Here is an 18,324-nt window from a genome sequence, read left to right on the forward strand (position 1 = left end):
TCACATATGTCCTGCCAGAATCCTCCACCTCTGCTGCCTTGCACAGCCAGTCCAGTATCAAACACCACTTTCAAACTAAATAAGAACTAATCAAACATAAATTCAGCCTATTCATCATTTATTGCAATTGCTTCTATGTTTGATTTGAGATCTATTAGAACTAGATAGTCTTTATAAACTAAGAATTATTTCCTCCTAAATACCATTCACACAAATAAATTCACTTCCAGAGTTTCTACATTTGTTTGCCATATGAATTCCAAAACTTTTCCATTACGTATTAGAGCAACGTTTTGAACTACCGTGACATTGTAAACAAAGCTTGTTATACGAGTGCATCGTGCAAAATGAAGATTCTCAAACTTGTAAAATGAACATACTACCATCACGTCCCCAGCATGAACTGAACTTGAACTCACCAATTAAATTCATGTTGACTGGCAGCTCTAGTCTAGCAAAAATTAACAAAGTCTGAAATCACACAAATAGAAGGAATCACAAGATGTTACTGAGTGCTTCCTATGATACCAGAGTGGATCTCCAGGAAATAAAAACATAGACATACAGTAGATTTCCCTTCTCTGCATCTAGTTTGATTTAAGATTCCAGTCATTATCCAACATTTCCGTGAGCTTTCCAAATCCTGAAGGACACATACGTACATTATAAAACCAAATTCCTGCCTGAAGAGTGTTTGGTTTTGATACTTTGTATTACAAACGGAGAACAAAGCATTTACATTTACTCAATTGAGAGACACTTTCATGCAAAGTGATGCACATTTGAATACAATGCAAACAACAATACAGTCAGGAGTAAACAACAAGAGTAAGTGCCAGGCAGCTACGGACGTTCTAATCGGGACGGTCAAGTCGTGAGATGAGTTGGTTACCAATCGTGCCACCCAAGTTCCAGGCAGACTTTGTGGGATTAACTTGCGGGGAGTCGAGCTGAATCCTGATTGGTGGTTGTATGGAGGGATTGGCTGAAATGACAGGGAGCTCACTCTTCTTTCAATTGAGCTTTAGGTGCTGTTCATGCATCCAGATGGGGAATATTTGTGAGGAATGCTGCAGAGACTGTACAGTCGCAGTTGCATGTTGTCGGCATACGAACAGTAAGAGAAACCAAGTGAGTGACACTTCCTCCTTTTACGCCACTCTAAAAGATCTCAATGAGAGGTAGGAGTCAAACCAACAGAGAGACGATCCTGGGAGGCCAAGCTCAGAGAATGTGGAGAGGAGGCTTTGATGGTTGACTGTGATAAAGCAGCCCATAGGTCAAGCAGCAAGAGAATTGACAATCTCAGTGTTTCCACTACAGACAAGAGGGCAGTTTCAGTGGAGTGACCTTGAAGTCGCTGGCCTGACTGGTTGGGATCAGGCAGGTAGTTTGAGATTTGAATAAAGGCTGCACGCTAGAATTTTGGACAGAAATAGATGAGCGAGACCGGCCTGTAGTTGAGATGGTTGGAGTGTAGGTGTTTGTGCTTGCTTGAATGCGAGCGAGGGATTGATCCGTGCCAGTGCAGGGAAACGTGTGGGCGTAAAGGCCTGCAGCAGGTTGGAAGGTACGGGGTCCAGAGGACAGGACTCCAGTAGAATTTTGGAAGCGAGAGGGGAGAAAGACATGAAGGAGGTCTTGTTAGCTGGGGGGGCTTGAACTGAGTTGGTCTGGCTCAGAAACTGTTCATTGATGGCGGATACCTTATCAGTGAAGAACGAGGCCAAGATGTCTGCAAATATTCATTTATGTCCCTTGGAACCCATTTATTTTAAGGTTTTTATGCTGAACATGTCATGCTTTGATACAAAAATATTCAAAATACTGTACAATGGTTCTCATCAATGTGCAAAATGTAAAGTATATATATATATATATATTTACAAATCCAGTTGCCAGGAAGAAAATCAACGATAAAAGAGAAAACGGACAAACATGAACATGAACTCAAACATTGAACTGAACATTATAGATTGTTATCTTGATTCATAAGTTTTGATCAAAATACTTAAAATCTTCCCGTGTAAACCTCCAAATAACATGAAATGCAAACAAAACCTTTTACAGAATGAGAATGTGTTCAAAGGGATGCAACAACGCCAACATGAACAATTCTGATCCTCACACCCGATTACCTAATTCAGGGTGATGATCAAGAGTTGGTGGCTCCCAAAACTTGATTGACCTACCGAACCCGACTCGGCTGATCGGGTGTGGGTAGAGCGGTGAGAAATGGAAAATGTGGTGCTCGGGATCACAATTGAGAACCACTTTAGTAAAACATTAAACACTGATGTGAAAGTCCCCTTATACACCTTAAATTAAGATGCGACAGAGGGAAGACAAGACAGAGTGACGTTTCAACTTGTGTCTCAGCTGTAGTGTTTGCATTTCTAGCTGGCAAGTTCCTGCTGGGATATGATCCCATGCTGCGTCTCACCACATTCTGATCACAACAACTTCTGCAATCATTTACAACTGATATTTAAGTGTGTTTTTGCTCATTTTTACTGTACAATACCCAGACATGACTCAAAGTCTGTAACTAATACAGTGTCTTCCACTGAAAACTGTAAAAGAAGTTAGTTATGACTGTGTGTGTGTTCAAAGGGAATGACTGAGGTTTAACTACCTGGAATGTTTTTGCTTCATGCTCACGGCTTCATAAAACAATAAAATGTGTTTCCCGTTTCCACAAGTGCACAAACATACATACATACATACATACATACATATACATACATAAATACATACTTACGCACATACCTATGGCTCTAAGATCTTGAGCTGGCCATCCCACAGTCCCATTACAACCAAGACCCAAGAATCTGAATCCAGTTATTTCCAGTTCACAGCCAGTCCAGCAGCAACAAATATATTTGTAAATCGCTCTACAAATCGACCCCACAGATGCCTTTTGTCATTTTATTTGTAGAAGCTTCATCTTGTTTCCTGAAATAAGAAGACAAACAGAAGTAGGACTTATAAGAAGACAAATAAGAAGACCTTTTCTATTAAGGTTCAAGTTTGTTAATCACTTACCGAGTCCTTTGAGGAATTTGTTGACACCGCTCGGCTCTGGCTCAGGGTTGGAATCCAAATACTCAGCCACTCTGACTTCAAAGAGACCTGAAACACATTTGAAAGGTTCAGCCATCAGGACAGGATGTGCAGGTCAAACCTAGATGCCCTTCATGTGGAACACTACTTACACATTATACACATTGGTCACAATTTATTTAAAATGATCAGTAATACCATTATTTAACACTAATATTGACCCTTAAAAGTCCATAGCTGAAGCTGAAATATTAAGTATGAACAATACCTTTTCATAAAATGTAGCCATTTATAGCTCTATGGTCCAAAGTAAAAATAGAAGCAGCCTGCCCCCTAGTGGAAGCTTGTGTTACTGCTAGCTTCAAATCACTCCCTGCTGGATTCTTCACTTCCCCCTATTATTGCACCGGTCTCTCTATTTTACATACACTAGTCCGTCAAAGATTACTATGTAAACAAGTTACTATTTAGAGACATAAGAAAAACCTTGTTAGAATGATACTTAATGTGTTACTATTTTAATGAGCACTGATGTCATGACTGAGGAATGCTTTGCTTTTAAAGTCAATTAAAGTAAAAACTAACTGATATCTTTATCACAGTCACAAATCACATATCTGAATGTCTGAGCAACATCCAAGAAATCTTCAGCTCAGATTGTACAAAACTCCCATAGGAAGCTGTCAGAAGAGCTGCTGAGTCATGGTGGGTTTTTGGCAAACTTTGTGAAATAACAAACACTTCTGCTGTGCAACCTGTCAAATGCATCTCCACACCGCCACAGCAGAATGAGAGAAGATCACTGAACGTCAGCGCCTACTGTCAGTGGCTCTGCCTGAACCTTTGCTTTGTTCTTACACTGATGTCTAAAAAACAACAGCAGTGAAGGAGAAAATATTCTCTTTTAAAGTGTATTGTTAGCGACGCTGTAGTAGAAACAAAGTCAGTTACCCCGGAACCCCGACTTGCGAAGCTCCTTGTCCTGAATGAAGCCAGCAAACATTTGGGTTTCCATGAAGAGCTGCAAGAACTGACGAACTCCACGGGAAGGGTGAGATTTACGGAAGCTGTCCCGCTGTATCTCTCGGCTTCCATTGGACGACTCGGTCATGTGTTGAGGATAGTGGCCTACCATCTCCACGAAGAACCGCACAAAGGACTCAGACAGCAGGGAGCTGAGATCAGCCTGGTGGTCTGAATGGGACAGAGGAGGGTGGAGAGAGAAAGAGAACGATGAGAGAAAGGTCCATTAGTACATCTTATTTTATAATAAGCCACACAACAAAATGTGATGGCCATAAGAACAAACATAAGAACATTATAAACATATCATAGTACTTCAAGAGTATCAAATAATTACATCTAAAATAATCATTGAATAATAGTAAATAAATGAAAGGACAAGCAATGAAGTCAGATGTTGATAATAAACAATAATCTACACAGGCCAAGACTTCACAGGGTTGTTTAGGGGTTCCTGAGTTGAAACAGCTGACAGATTCAAGCATCATGTCACAAGTCTAAACAGACGTCTGCGGTTTTCTTGACTATAATCTGAAGACATTAACAATGGCTCTACAGCTTCAGTGTGAGCCAGTCAGTCTTAGACACTGTGTACAAACCTCTATGTGTTAACTTTTCCTCTGACATCATGAACTCCAAACTAAGGATTAAGCTTGTCAAAATAGTGCTCATGGCCAGCAGGAAACACGGCTGACTGTCAGTGAGCTCATGCCTTGAGGGTTCTGGTCTCTCAGTTAGCTACATTTTAGAGTCTAAAAACCTGACACAGTAGATCTAGATATTGACCCGATCTGTGTTGTACTAACCTCCAGACTGCTCTCCATCCTCTCGTCTCAGCATGTCTTCCCTTTCCTCCAGGATCTGCTGCAGCGCTGCCTGAAGTTTACTCGGCAGGATGCAGTCTTCATCACCGAGCTGCCGCACAAAGCCAGAAAGACAAGTTCCAAGTCAGATCATGCATTTGTCAACATTATGGTGCTGAACTGAAATATTAAACCTGTTGCCTGACAAAAGGTAGAACTATCCTTTAGCCAATCTGCACAGAGGACATCACAGCATCGGGAGGTTACTTATTTATAGAAATAATTAAAAGTAATGTAAACAGACACGTTGGATGTGAATACGTGTTCATTTTATCCTGAATTTAAAAAGGCAGCGGCTAAATGAGATGTCAGTCAATCAGAGTGTAAGCTAAATAAAACTGACGCAAGAACATGCAGACCCAACCAAACACAGTCCATCAGAACTGGAACAGATGGAATACTGCAGAATGACAAGCTCTTAGACAGCTCAGGCTCTGAATTAGTTGCACAACAGTCTTCATGTTTGTGCTATGACATCAGCAGCTGGATTCCTGCTCCAGGCTTATATCCTGAATAGTTTCATCTGTGCAGTGGCAACTTTGTCACTTTCAAAACACTGCCATGCAAACAACAGACAAGTGCAGGCAAAGCCGGCCCTGAGTCCCACTGGAACCACACCTATCATCCCATTATCCTATGCGAACACACCTGAACAACGAACTTGTCTGCACACAGATCCACTATGAGCACCTGAAAGAGAGAGAAATTCACACAGTGCACAAGGTCAGTGTTTTGTTACAAGAATTATGAAACAGTGAAGTGGTTGCTTTAGCTTCTTAAGCACTGCTACTAGAACAGGGAGATACTGGATGTGCTACAAAACGAAGTGTCACCCATGTGTGTTATCTCGTTTGTTTGCTAGCAGATCAACTCAGAATGTATGAATTGATTTTGATCCCGGGATTTTTAAAATTTGTCAAAAATGTAATGAAGTAAAACAGTAGGTGTTAAAAGGTGCAGTTCAGTCCAGATCCTCAAGATCTGGACACAACTTGATGTCCTTCAACAAATAGGCCAGAAACATGTTTTGATACATCTAACATATATATAACATCAGTAATCATAGTAGTAATAATATGTTATCATAGTTCTGACCTCCTCAATGGGAAGCTCCAGCAGCTCTGGCAGGCAGGGTGCCAGCACTCCGATGAGGAATGGGGTGGGAGAGCAGCTGATGTCCAGCATGCTGGCCGGCAGTACGGGAACAAAGGTGTGCTGCCAGGTGAACGGGTACAACAGCGCCAGCACTGCATGACTGCACCGAGACAACACACTGGAGAGGAGGGACAAACAAAAGCAGAAAAGAACTGTTAGAATAGACGTATGATGTTGGGGAAAAAGAAACAAACTCCACATTAATTTGGTGCCCAGCTTTGACACACTACAACTAAGAAAAAAGCAGATCAGCGAGAATACGATCTACCTCTTACATATGTCAATGATGTATCAGACTGATTAAATACTTTAATCTCGCTCACCAGCATAACTGGGTGTGAAAGGTTTCATTGTCAAATGTATAATAATCTTTGCAGCAGCTTAGAAGTTACATTACATTACGATCATTTGGCCGACGCTTTTATCCAAAGCGACTTACACTACATTACCACCCTTCACAGAGGGGGGAGCAATTGAGGGTTCGGTGCCTTGCTCAGGGGCACCTCGGCAGGGGCTCGAACCGGCGTCCCTCCGGTTCCCAAGCGGAAGCACTAACCACTGAGCCACTGCCTACCCATCACAGTAGTAAGCGAACTAACACCTCCAAACAGACAGAGAGAGATGATATTGTAAGACATCAGTGATTCAATGATACATCATTGTCAAGGTATTGTTGAGCCCTAATGCCGCCTGTCGACTGTGTGATAATAGTGATAATAGAGGTCCAGTGTATGAAATGGGCGTCAGACTATATGAGGGAAGACTTCTGCTGCTATGATGAGAGAAGCCATCTGGAGGTTACAATAGGAGATAAATACAGACTTTGAAGGTTAAATTGTCATAGCAAAACACTTCTGAGGTATATCGGAATGCAAGAAGATATAAACTTCATGTAGAACAGAAGAAGCTTTTCATATTGTTCTGTGGTTCCATGCAGATCCAATAGACTGCAGGTCTACTCCGGACCTGGTAAGTCAATGGTATCAAATATCACAGAAAACGCTCTAACTAACAAAAAGAAAACTATGCCAGTGCCCTTTGTTTTAGCATGGTCTAATTATTTATCACACAGGTTAAATAATGTCTGCTGTTAGTTCTTCCAGGGAGCTAATCAGCATAAGCAGGCTTTGAGGTTTTCATGTTGAATATATGACAGTCCACAGGGACTTTGCTGTCGCTAAGCAATTAGTGAACTGTCATGACAAGATCAAAGTTTGCAGAGATGACACATTGCTAAAGCTCTATAATGCAATCAAACTGATGATCACTACAATCATTAAGGAGAAAACTGTAAATTCATCCATCCCAAATGTTTTTGAAATGCCAACACTGACATACTTATAGATGTAGCTGATCCCCTACAGCTGTGAGCAGTACCTGAGTTTGTCTGCAATGAAGATAACCCTCCTCTCAAGCAGCAGAGAGGCAAACACCTGCAGGAGTCTCCCGACACTGAGACACTGCAGCAGACTGTCAAAGTCCACATGCTCTAGTCTGGAGTCCACCGGCCGACACAGGGTCAGTTCCTGGTAAGGCAACAAGAGACATGGGAGTCATTCAAGGACTATTAATAACATTTAAACCAGCCTCCTTTGTTACCAGGAATTGGTGATTACAAATCACCAAGTCCCCAAGTGACACTTCGAAAATGATTTAAAAATTCAATCTGAACAGTAACCCAAATGCTGAATCCAATCAAAGCAGTGACATCACTTTTGTAGCATTTTCTTTGATTTACGAGGGAACGAGACGGTTCATTATTTGCCTAATACTCAGTGCGTAAAGTTAATAACAGACTAATTCTCCGGTAAATACACGCAAGCCCAATTCTTAGGCAAACTATTAATTTACTTGAATTGTTTCCATGTCGTTACAACACATAAAAGCAGGGCTATGTGGGATTTGCTTTGTCCCAACATGAACCTAAATTTGAAATGGCAACCCCTATTGTTTACAGAGATAACCTCCCATTCTGAGTCATGAAGTAAAGAGCGGTTAGGAGGAACAAGACTACTAATTAACATTTCCTCTTTGGTTTGAGCCTTACCTCATTCCCAGAGCCAGGAAGGAAGCTCTTGATGGTGACTGTGCGCCCAGGAGCTGGGAATGGGGCCTCCATGACGCTACGCATGAAGGGGTAGACCAGCGCTGGGGAAATCTCCCTCCGCCTCTCTACCTCCTCCAAGATCTGGAAAGACGCAGACAAATGACTGTACGCACTCAACAACCAGGACTGATTATCATCTCAACAACAGACCTGCAGGACACATGTACAGAAGCAACATGCAGCTTCCCAGGCAACATTCACACTTTTTTTGTCTTTTGGCCAGATGGAAAATGGGTGGGACACAACAACACGCGTACAAATACTTCAGTGGAGCTTCATTCCACTGTGAAACACTCAAGACAGCAGTTTTTAGGACACAGAGACTGAATTTCAACAACCGGCAGTCTATCTTGTTTCACTAATACTCCCTGAAAATCCAGTAAGGGCAGAAACAAGAGAGCAGGTGTGTTTTCTGGCTCCTTTACCTTTGCAAACAGGTCGAAACAGCCCAGTTTACTGACGACACAGTGCACCTCAGGAAGCCTCTTGCCCTTTCCACTGGGCTGTAAGACAAGTTAGATGGTGTTACAAGGCAGAGATCACGTATGACAAAGACAAAAAGAATCCATAATCAACATTTACCTAAAGTTATTGTGCAGTCATGACGCATAAAGTGCTTATTTGTTATTTTTGTATACTTGCTTTACCCTTTTAGCATGAGGCTAATGTCACATTTATATTGTGAGGTACAGATGTGGCACATGCAGGATGTGTGTTGTGAATGGTAGACATGAATGGATGGTAGATGAAATCAGAAACACACTCATACATCTGTTCCGTGTCTGATTAGCTGCAGTATTTTCACACCTGGCAGAGTTTTCGAGCAATTCTGACTCATGCATCAATAAAATGCAACTCTCCTCTTACTCCGTCTACATTTAAAAGACAAAGCAGTGATCCCTGTCACATGCCCAACAAGTGCTCTAATTCCTCTCCACCTTAAGATATAAGTCCTTTAAAAAACACTTAACACTGTAAAGAAATAGCTTGTACAACAATTTCAGTCGCACTTGGATCCATTGTGACACTTTGTTTACCTCTGTCTCGGACACTAAACCCTTATTTGAACATGTGGGTTGTTTGTTTCAGGCCCGAACTGAGTTAACATGTGTGTCAAATATGGGCCAGTTCTTCCAGATTTAAGTAAAAGAAAAATGAATTGGGCATCAAGACCTGTGGTGGTAATCAACAAAGAACATAACCAAAAGTCCAAATGCATTAAAGAACTAAAGGGTACAAAACAAAACTGCACCAATCATTCATTTAATACAAAGCCTAAAATAACATCGCAAAATCCTCATTTTAATTGGAGATGAATGCAGCTCTCCTTGTGACGGGAAAGTTTGAAATACTTGTCCGTCTCTGTCACTGATTCAGGGATGGTTTTGGGTCTGTGAGTCTCATGCTCTGGTCCGCAGAGATGTTGAGTAAGCACGTGGCTGGCTGCCATGTCGTCACAGACACGCACAAACACACACGCTCAAAGTTTATGTCTCATGCACAAATGTTAATACTTCCAAGCTCACCAGGATCTTGCGACAGTAACAAAACCAACGGCTGCCGTCCTCTCCCGTCAGAACAAAGGAGAAGGTCTCACTGCAAACATTACATGACGTAATATTAATGAATATGTTAGGAAGGCGAGGCATTAAACATATCGTTAACAATATAATTGTCATTTGATTTATTTTGATACATACATTGATATCTCAATCTTTTCGCTGACATGAATTATTATAAGCTATGTGATTCATTTGTGTGGCGGCTCTTCAGTCTCAGGAGTGGACTCAGCACTGTTTATAGAGTGGGTAGGTAAGTGAACAGGTCTATTTCCTCTATGTTTGCACAGCCACGGATGTTTGTCTTTTAAAAGGCAAGGAGGCAGCGATATGTCAGGGACCCAACCTGGGAGTCGGCTGCTCCCAAACTCTAGTCGGTATAATGGGATCTGGGTATGATCCCATGCTCTGATCACATGGCGCATCATCATCGTGTAGAAGGAAATGTGGTTTTCAAAGCACAGACAAATTTGGCAAAAAAAATGCGGTAGAACCAGATGGAACAGATGGTCTGTTTGGGTTGACCAAATTTTGGACCGAGTCTAATTATCTTTGGGCCCATTTTGGACCAGTTCTGACTGTCCTAGGATGCAATTCAGGTCTCTCTGTTTTAATTTATGAACATTGGTTTCAATAGGTTTTCCTTGGTTCTGCTTCACATATTTGGATCGGCGAAAACCCTGTCTCAGCAGCTTTCAGCTCTCACTTACACACAGGGAAAAAAACAAAGAATGCACAACGGCCCTTAGCACCACAGCATTTCATTTGATTTCAAGTTTAATTAGGCCCATAGGGGATTTGGATTGATGCAGCAGCAATTCGTGGGATACAGCTGACTGAATGGTGAAATTAAACTTAACACAAATAGAAATCCATTTGGATCTGACTCACTGAGCCCGGTGCAAAAGGTTTAAAACTCAATTTTCTTTTTTTCCACTTGAATCCAGAGAGATTTTTTTGTTTTCCAAATTGTGTCTTGTAAATACTTTTGGTGAAGTGCAAATAATAGTTAACCACTAAATCTCAACATTCCTACCCTGGAGTGAAGTTTGTTGTGTGTAAACTTACACAGGCACATGTAGCTTGCTGCACAGACAGTGTTAGTGAATGAGCTCACCTTGGAGTGGCTGCAGACGGTTTCCAGTCCTGTGCATCGGGGAAACAGAACTTAGGAATGACCTTGAGGCGATCCTCAGCCTCTTTGGAGAGACGGGTGGAGTTCTCAAACTGAAACAGAGAAGGCATTTAAGCACAGCAGGGGTTCACAAAATGTGGTTTTCCTGAGGCTAAATGAGTTTGATTGCTATGCTTCATTCAACTGAAATTCCAACCACCAATAACCAACACTAAATATCTTCCCATAAGGGAATCGGGTTTGACATGACAATATTTGAGAGCCTTAAATATATGAATACATTATTTTCCTGCACCTGACAACCAAACGTATGATCACAATTCTTGCCCTTTAGCTACGACAACCCGGGATTACAAAATCTGTAGGGAAACTTTAAGTAAGCTTGGGAAACTCCCCTTTCAGATCCCTTGGCAGCTTAATCAAGACTCATCCTTCTTTTAAATTTGTCAAACAAGATGAACGTTTGGGCACAAAATTGTCCTAATCAACTAAAATTCCATTCAGTTAAAGCAAAGCAGTGTGTAGCGTTATTTCATTAGCCTTGAAGCAGGGTGGGGTAAGATTAAAAGTCCTTACAATTTTAGGGAATTGTTGCGTGATCTCAGGAGAATAGGTGTTTACTGGGGATCCTTTTCTCAGCGACACCACAACAAAGATCTGGAATAGCTGCTGCTCCTGCAGCTGGATCAGGTCTCTCTCCAGGGTGCGGTAGCCTGGCCGGCGTTTCAGTGTGGATTGGATGTAAACCGATCGCCTGGAGCCTGCTGAACACCACACAATGAGACAACGTGATCGAGCTGGTCTGAGGACATACAGTCTCCCATCAAGCACAGGGGCGGAGTGGGAAGCATTTTGAATATCAATGTATAATTATGAAATTAACTATGACACCGTAATGTACACTAACCTAAAAAAAACAAGATCAGGGTTTGGATAACTGGTCGCCCCTAGACAATGACGAAATGACTCACTCAACACTAGTTAGCGTTTGACAAAATTAAAGACACATTTCCCATAAACCTCATCATTACTTCTTATAAACAAGATGTTTCCGCTGTTGCTAGGATGGAGAGCAAAAACACAATGGAAGTAATTTTTTTTTCGCTCCCTCCTCTCCCCAATCTGCTGTTATGAGAAACTCTGAACCTCCTGTTTTATAGTTTTCTCAGCAAATCTGACCCCATGGAAATGTTTTGGGGCCACGAACTCCTACAGCATGCTTGATATTCAGAGCAATATAATACAGTCAACTTAGTCTACTTTAACTTTTCCAGGAGTAATAAATTATTTGGTCGTTGCTCTGGATCTTTCCGGAGGTTTTACAACAGGAAGACCGACAGACAGCGTGGTGATACCTTTAGTGTTGTCCTCCGGGTCACTCTCTGTCCCGCTGGTCTCCTCTGTTGATAGGGGGGGAGATATTAGGGAGGGGCAGAGGAATGGAAAATATTGAGACACCATAATGAGACGCAGACAGTCAGACCTTTGTTTCTTAATCAGTGGCTGTGCAGCAGATGGCCTTGTGTGCCTCATGAAACCATGGGTATTTCCACAAAGAGCTCGACATAATCTGACTGAGGTGTTGATGTGCGAGACATGTGCATCTGCAAAAGTCTGTGTGAGTGTGTAAGTGTGTCACACCTCGCACTGGGACTCCCAGGCTCTTCACCCTCTTCTTCCCTCGCTTTTCGTCGAAGATGGTCTCAATCTTGCTGACGTACTGTGTTAGAACAGACAAGCACAGTTATCCATCAGGCCCGTAACGTTGCAGCCATTATATGACGAATTACAGGGAATTATGATCTAACTACCTGTTAGGACATAATTATATATATATATTCAGAATGTTTTATTCTTACATTCCAGCATTTTTCTTCAGCGCACTGAAAGAGCACTGCTGAATATTTTGACAGAACACAAACGGAGCAACAGGCTCAGACAGGAAGCAGAAACGTATCTTGGCATAGAGACCAAGCTGCCCCAACGAAGATAAATAACAAATCAACTATATTATGTATGCCTTTTTTTGCTTTGTTAACAACTCAAGTCAGTACGATGGCAAGTAAAGCTTGTTAACTACATCTACAATGTTTTCACATTCCTTGTTTTGGTGGAAAACATGACATGGTCATTTCTAAGGCTTCAGGAATTGCTGATGTCATATTGGACTACATTTTATCTTTATGCTGACAATACTGTACTGTTCGTATCTTCAACTTGCAGACAGCAAACTCATATTAAAGATACAAACTCCCCCACAGCAGCATTGACCTGCAAGTCATCCCCCATGACAGAGTTTCTATACGTATTTTCTTTTATAGATTTACTTTGAAGACCCACACTTCAGAATAAAACTTCTTTGGACAGATATACAGCTCACTATTTCTTTTGAGACATTCTTATCTTCTGTACTACTACTACTTAGCAGGACCCATTCTGGTCCCAGATTGGGTCTTGGGTGTCCCAGGTGAACTGAGTGGACCTGTAAAGAGCTTGATGAGCCTGTCCCTCAGAAATTAGCCCTTAAAGAATAAATCGACTGCTCACCAAACTCCAACCCTCAGCTTGAACTGTCAAACATTTTAAACTTTTTATGTCAATTTAGTTATGTTTCTCTCCTGTTGTACACTTAACACACTTGTTTAAGAGAACAGTTTACAATTGTACCTACAGATTTGAAACATACACCATTACTACTACTCTCTCTATAAAATAGGTCAACAAAACAACTTTTACAGTATATTTCCTCTTTCTTCACACACAGCAATAGAAGACTGGTGCTGAGAAATTGACTAACAGGAAGTGATGCAGTTCATTTTGCTGACAACAGTTACAGTACATTGCACAGAAGTAGGAGGAGAACTGGGTAAACACAAACAAGGAAATAGATGCCCAACGTAGTGCGCACATTGACACCTGATCTCTGTAAAGGTTAACACAATTAGCTACGTATTACAATCTAAATAAATAAAGAAAATAGATGACGAATTTAAACTTGTCCTTCGTGTCATTCCAAAATGTCCTGTCAAACAGCCTGACTCATTATACAAATGTCAAACTAGCAGCAGACGCAAGGGTCATGGTCCCAAACTGGAAATACAGACCTACTTGACAAACTTTATCCTAGTAATCACAATCACAGGCCAAGATTAAGTCACACAACACAGCTTTGTCACTGTACCTCTTGAGAGTTCCTCCCTGTACTCACACTTTCCACTTCCATGGGTTGTACATTTGGATTTGTGTGTTCTGTCTGCATTCTCACAGACACTTTCCTATGTTTTGTGTTCTTCTGCTGCTATCTAGTTTTTGTTCTTCCTGCTCAGCAAGTCTCCGCCCCCATCTTGCTCTCACACACACATCACGTGACCTGTCACACACCATGTCAACACAGTGCATGCCATTCTACATACAATACAACAATGAGAGCCAAAATCTATTAGTATGGTCATATGTGGTGCTCTGGAAGTTCATATAAGATGCAAGTATGATTTACCTGAGGTAGTCTCTGAGTTTTCTGTGTGCTTGCGCGTCGAGGTGCGGCTGATTTGGGAGCATCGGAGGCTTTGGATAACAGTAAGGGAGCCGATCCCTTCCTTTCCATTTTGCCAGCGTAGCCTTGTAAAGTCTGAGGCTTAGGAGGGAACTGGAAGACAACAATGGTGGAGTCACTGACTGAGGTTTGGATAACCACATGGTATGAATCCATGTCATTCCGTTTGTCCCTACAGCATCTGCTTGTACCGACAATCAGTCCCCCCCCCCCAGCATTTTACAAATTCTTTTGTGATTTTGTTGGTAATTTCCCAAATTTTGCAGGAAATGTTGCTATTTGTTTCCCCATAAACCACAATTTTTACACTTCTGCGTGCCCCCCTGTGGCTTTAAGAGCTCCTAGAGACGAGTGTTCCCCCTTTACACCCAGCTGCTCTCTCCCAGCATGTTACATAAAAATACAGAAATAAATAGACGTCTGTTATTTCCCACTCCTTTGCCTAAACGTGGTTCATATTCAAATGATGTTCTATTACAGTGAAATGAAACACCCCCCAAAAAAAAAAATCACAATTTCTTCACTTCTGTTTTATTTTGCACCCGCTTCCCTATTAATCAGATTTGAACAAAGCCACAGTTGTGTGTGTGGGTGCCGTGTGGCGACTTGATGAGCTGAATAACGCCAGGAGCAGCTGCGAAGTTGCCACTCTGCTCTGTGATGAATGTGTTTCCCTGCTTACTTGCACATGATTTGATGATGCAGCATTGTGAAAATTTGCAGTAATTTGTTGTTGTTGTTGTTGAAATTGCATAAAACCTTTGCAAAAAGCTGGAGGGACTGAACAGTATGAGATATATGCAGACAGACAAAATGAAAACTATTATGTAGTGCTATTACCTTTGGAGCTGAAGGCCTTCCAGTGGGGAGACACATGGCAGATTGCTTTACATCCTCATAGGGGTTTTCTCTGGGCACCTCGCCTGAGGACAGACAGAGTGATGGTAAAGAGAGAATCAAAGACACCAACAAGTGGCCAATAGGCTCCACCTTATTAGGACTAAAATATATAAAAACACAGTGATGGGGTGGGATGTAATGTTTCATATCAGCCCCATTACATTTACATACATTTCAGAAAAGCAACATTGTCACAGTTTCCTGGCTGTAACCTGTAAACTGAAAACTCAGGCATGTTGGACTACCAATATGGGTCACACATACAGAGATTCAACTGACTGGCCCAATGTCATCCACTTCGAAGGGCTTTCTAATTGGCTCTGCTTCAGTCACATCAGCGGTGAATGGCACCCAATGGTCATTATGACTTCCTGTCTTTGTTAACAAGATGTGTACCCATTTGTTTAGACCATATGACAGCCAGATACTGAGTGAAATGAGCTCTGGCATTCACAATCGGCTTTTCTGTTTATGTGAGGAGGAGTTGATACTTACAGACGATGTCCTCATAAATGTTGTCATCAGAGAAGGCGTGGTAAAGGCCCGAGTGCCTGGCCTCGCCGCCCAGCGTGCCCGGCTTGGTGGTCAGGCGCGCCGCATCCTCGTACTCAAAGGACTTCCTGCAGCAGGCAAGGGAAGGGAAGCAGATGGGAAAGAGAGCCTGGCTGTTGTCCTAAACATAGCCTGTATATTGAAGCTATGTTGTCAAACTAAAGCAAAACAAAGAGCGAGAGTGTGACAGAGAGGCTGGCAATGTGGCAATGTGAAAAATGTTCAACATCTGTGGTGACTGTTCACCTTTACAGACCCGAGAGCTTACACTGATACTTCTCCCTACATCTGCTTGGGTTCCTGTTGGTATTCATCAGTGTAATTACTATGTGATTAAAAGTATCTTGCCAACATTAAAAACACACAATCTGGTCAAATGCGGGAACAGAGGCTGCATTGTTACATGCTTCATGTATGGTGCAGAGTACTACCACGCTCACTGGTTCTCAAACTGTGGTATGTACGCCTTCGGTGGTACACTAACTGACTCTGGGAATTCCTGTAGCAAAACAACACAACTAAGAACCAAATTCTGTCAATTCAATGGAAATCTAAGTTTGAAATTCTCAATATTTCTACATGTTGTATTGTTATATTCCGTCATGGATCACCACGCAATTCATAGAAGATGACGACACGCAGTATAGGCGGACGTGAGAGCAACCTAAGTGGGAGTGATTCCTGAATGTGTTCATAGGTTTAGAGTTACACTGAGTTTTGCTTTGCCTTGAGTGTGTGTGTGTGTGTGTGTGTGTGTGTAATTACATGATGACCCTGGCTCCGTGGCTACTGAGGAACTAGGCCACATCCAGACAATAGTCAACAATGGTGCCAGATATCAAGTGACGTCACACCTGGACCAAAGTCAGCAACTACAGTTCCCTTTGCAAACCTGCCCTGAAAACACTCCCTGCTGCTGCTGCTGCCATGGAGATATTCAACATATATTGTGGCAAAATGGGATTATATTGTCTTCTCCTTGTCTCACCTGTTCTTCTTCTGCCTCGAAATACCATTGGTCTTGGCATCAGGACTTGGAGGAGGTGGGAAGCCTGGTGGCTGGGCTAACCTCCTACACCTCATGCTTAATAAGTGGGTGTTGTAGGGAGATCTATTATGGCCCGTGGTGCTGTTGGCACGAGACTGTCCCTGGTACTGGAACGTCCTCAGTGGTTTGGGAGGAGGTAGAGCTCCACCTGAAGCTGCTGTCCCTTTCTCCCAGTGCAATCTGTTCCCCTCAAGTTTCCTCCAGAATCCCCTTGAAGTGTAGAAGTTACCTGCAGGCATGTTGTCTTCCTGATCATCAGCTGACAGAGGTAGAGGCGGAGAGGCAACTTCAATATCCAACAGGCAAACTGGTTTGCGGCTGCCATTGGTTGTGGTGATTTGTTTACCTGGAGAGATATTAGCATTTGCGTCCACTTTGGGAGACGCAAATACAGATGCTGCAAGTGGCTTATTTCCTGTGGTTTGAGTTGAACATTCACTTGGACTCTTCTGCGAAGGTGCTGACAGTCGACCAACTGCGGGAAGCCCAGCTTGGCTTTGGGATTCCCGGAAATCTAAGCCCAAAGTCTTAGCTTTGGAGAGGCTGGCTTGGCTTTTCGAACCATCGCTGTGAAATCCATTGCCTAGGACTTCCCCCGAAAAAGCCCGGGATAAAGTCGGAGGGTGAACTTTTACCACGCCGTCCTGGCTGCTGGCCTGTTGACTGCGGCCTTCCCACTGGGAGATCTTCTGCTTGATGTTAATTCCTTGCCCTGAGGCAGCGGTTGTCCGTTTCTGCAGGCGACTAACATCACTACCCCCTCGCCTGCCCTGCTCCGGCCCCAGAGCCAGCATGTTGGGAGGGGGCCAGTGTCGGCTCACTCTCAGTTCTCCATCGGTGAATGAAAAATCTGTTACCCCGCTTAAGCTTTTAATAATTAACCCACACAGCAGAAACAGCAGTAGGATGAGGTTTTGGGTTGAAACTGGTCCTTTGAGTGTCTTCTCCTGCTAGCAGAGTGTCATTTCCCCCTTGTCTCCTTTTGTAAACAACCTAGAAAAGGAGACACAAAAGTCATACATCAATCATGCTGCACTTAAAAGCAAGTCCAGACAGCACAGGGCAGGGTCAAAGAGACAACACAGCAGCAGCACAGGAGGGACACCTTTTCAACAGCAAACATCTTAGGACAATACACAAGTTGCAGGAGAGGGGTGAAGGGCAGGAAGGGCAGCATCCTATCCAGGGTCAATTCCCAAAAATAAATCCAAAAAGCAATAAGGGAAGGCAGTGTCAGGAGCAAATTCACGACAGCATTCTGCTCATTTCTGAGTCTGGAGCCACAAACATCACCCTCTGGCCCCGGGGGGAATCACTGCTCTGCCAAACCACATAGCTGACCAAATATACAATTCCAATGATGCAG

The 18,324-nt window shown here is 42.6% G+C and overlaps 1 protein-coding gene across 1 annotated transcript in view; it reads right to left on the reverse strand.

Moving 5' to 3' along the window:
* Positions 1 to 1,750: 1,750 nt before the first annotated feature.
* LOC143007831 (AMP deaminase 1-like) overlaps positions 1,751 to 18,324 on the reverse strand; it is a 28,318-nt gene continuing 11,744 nt past the window's right edge. Inside the window, exons 16-29 of the mRNA XM_076159308.1 lie at positions 12,547 to 12,617; positions 12,261 to 12,305; positions 11,482 to 11,669; positions 10,888 to 10,997; positions 9,738 to 9,807; positions 8,637 to 8,714; positions 8,152 to 8,292; positions 7,482 to 7,630; positions 6,045 to 6,222; positions 5,598 to 5,639; positions 4,893 to 5,001; positions 4,015 to 4,257; positions 3,046 to 3,132; positions 1,751 to 2,955 (exon numbers count right to left, since the gene is read on the reverse strand). Of these exons, the coding sequence (XP_076015423.1) occupies positions 2,924 to 2,955; positions 3,046 to 3,132; positions 4,015 to 4,257; positions 4,893 to 5,001; positions 5,598 to 5,639; positions 6,045 to 6,222; positions 7,482 to 7,630; positions 8,152 to 8,292; positions 8,637 to 8,714; positions 9,738 to 9,807; positions 10,888 to 10,997; positions 11,482 to 11,669; positions 12,261 to 12,305; positions 12,547 to 12,617 (1,543 nt within the window). The 3' untranslated portion in view covers positions 1,751 to 2,923. The remainder of the gene's footprint in view (positions 2,956 to 3,045; positions 3,133 to 4,014; positions 4,258 to 4,892; positions 5,002 to 5,597; positions 5,640 to 6,044; positions 6,223 to 7,481; positions 7,631 to 8,151; positions 8,293 to 8,636; positions 8,715 to 9,737; positions 9,808 to 10,887; positions 10,998 to 11,481; positions 11,670 to 12,260; positions 12,306 to 12,546; positions 12,618 to 18,324) is intronic.

The sequence above is a fragment of the Genypterus blacodes genome, unplaced genomic scaffold, assembly GCF_046128005.1.
Source record: "Genypterus blacodes isolate CSIRO-AG114 ecotype Tasmania unplaced genomic scaffold, CSIRO-AGI_Gbla_v1 ptg000094l_1, whole genome shotgun sequence".
In the NCBI taxonomy this organism is placed as follows: domain Eukaryota; kingdom Metazoa; phylum Chordata; class Actinopteri; order Ophidiiformes; family Ophidiidae; genus Genypterus; species Genypterus blacodes.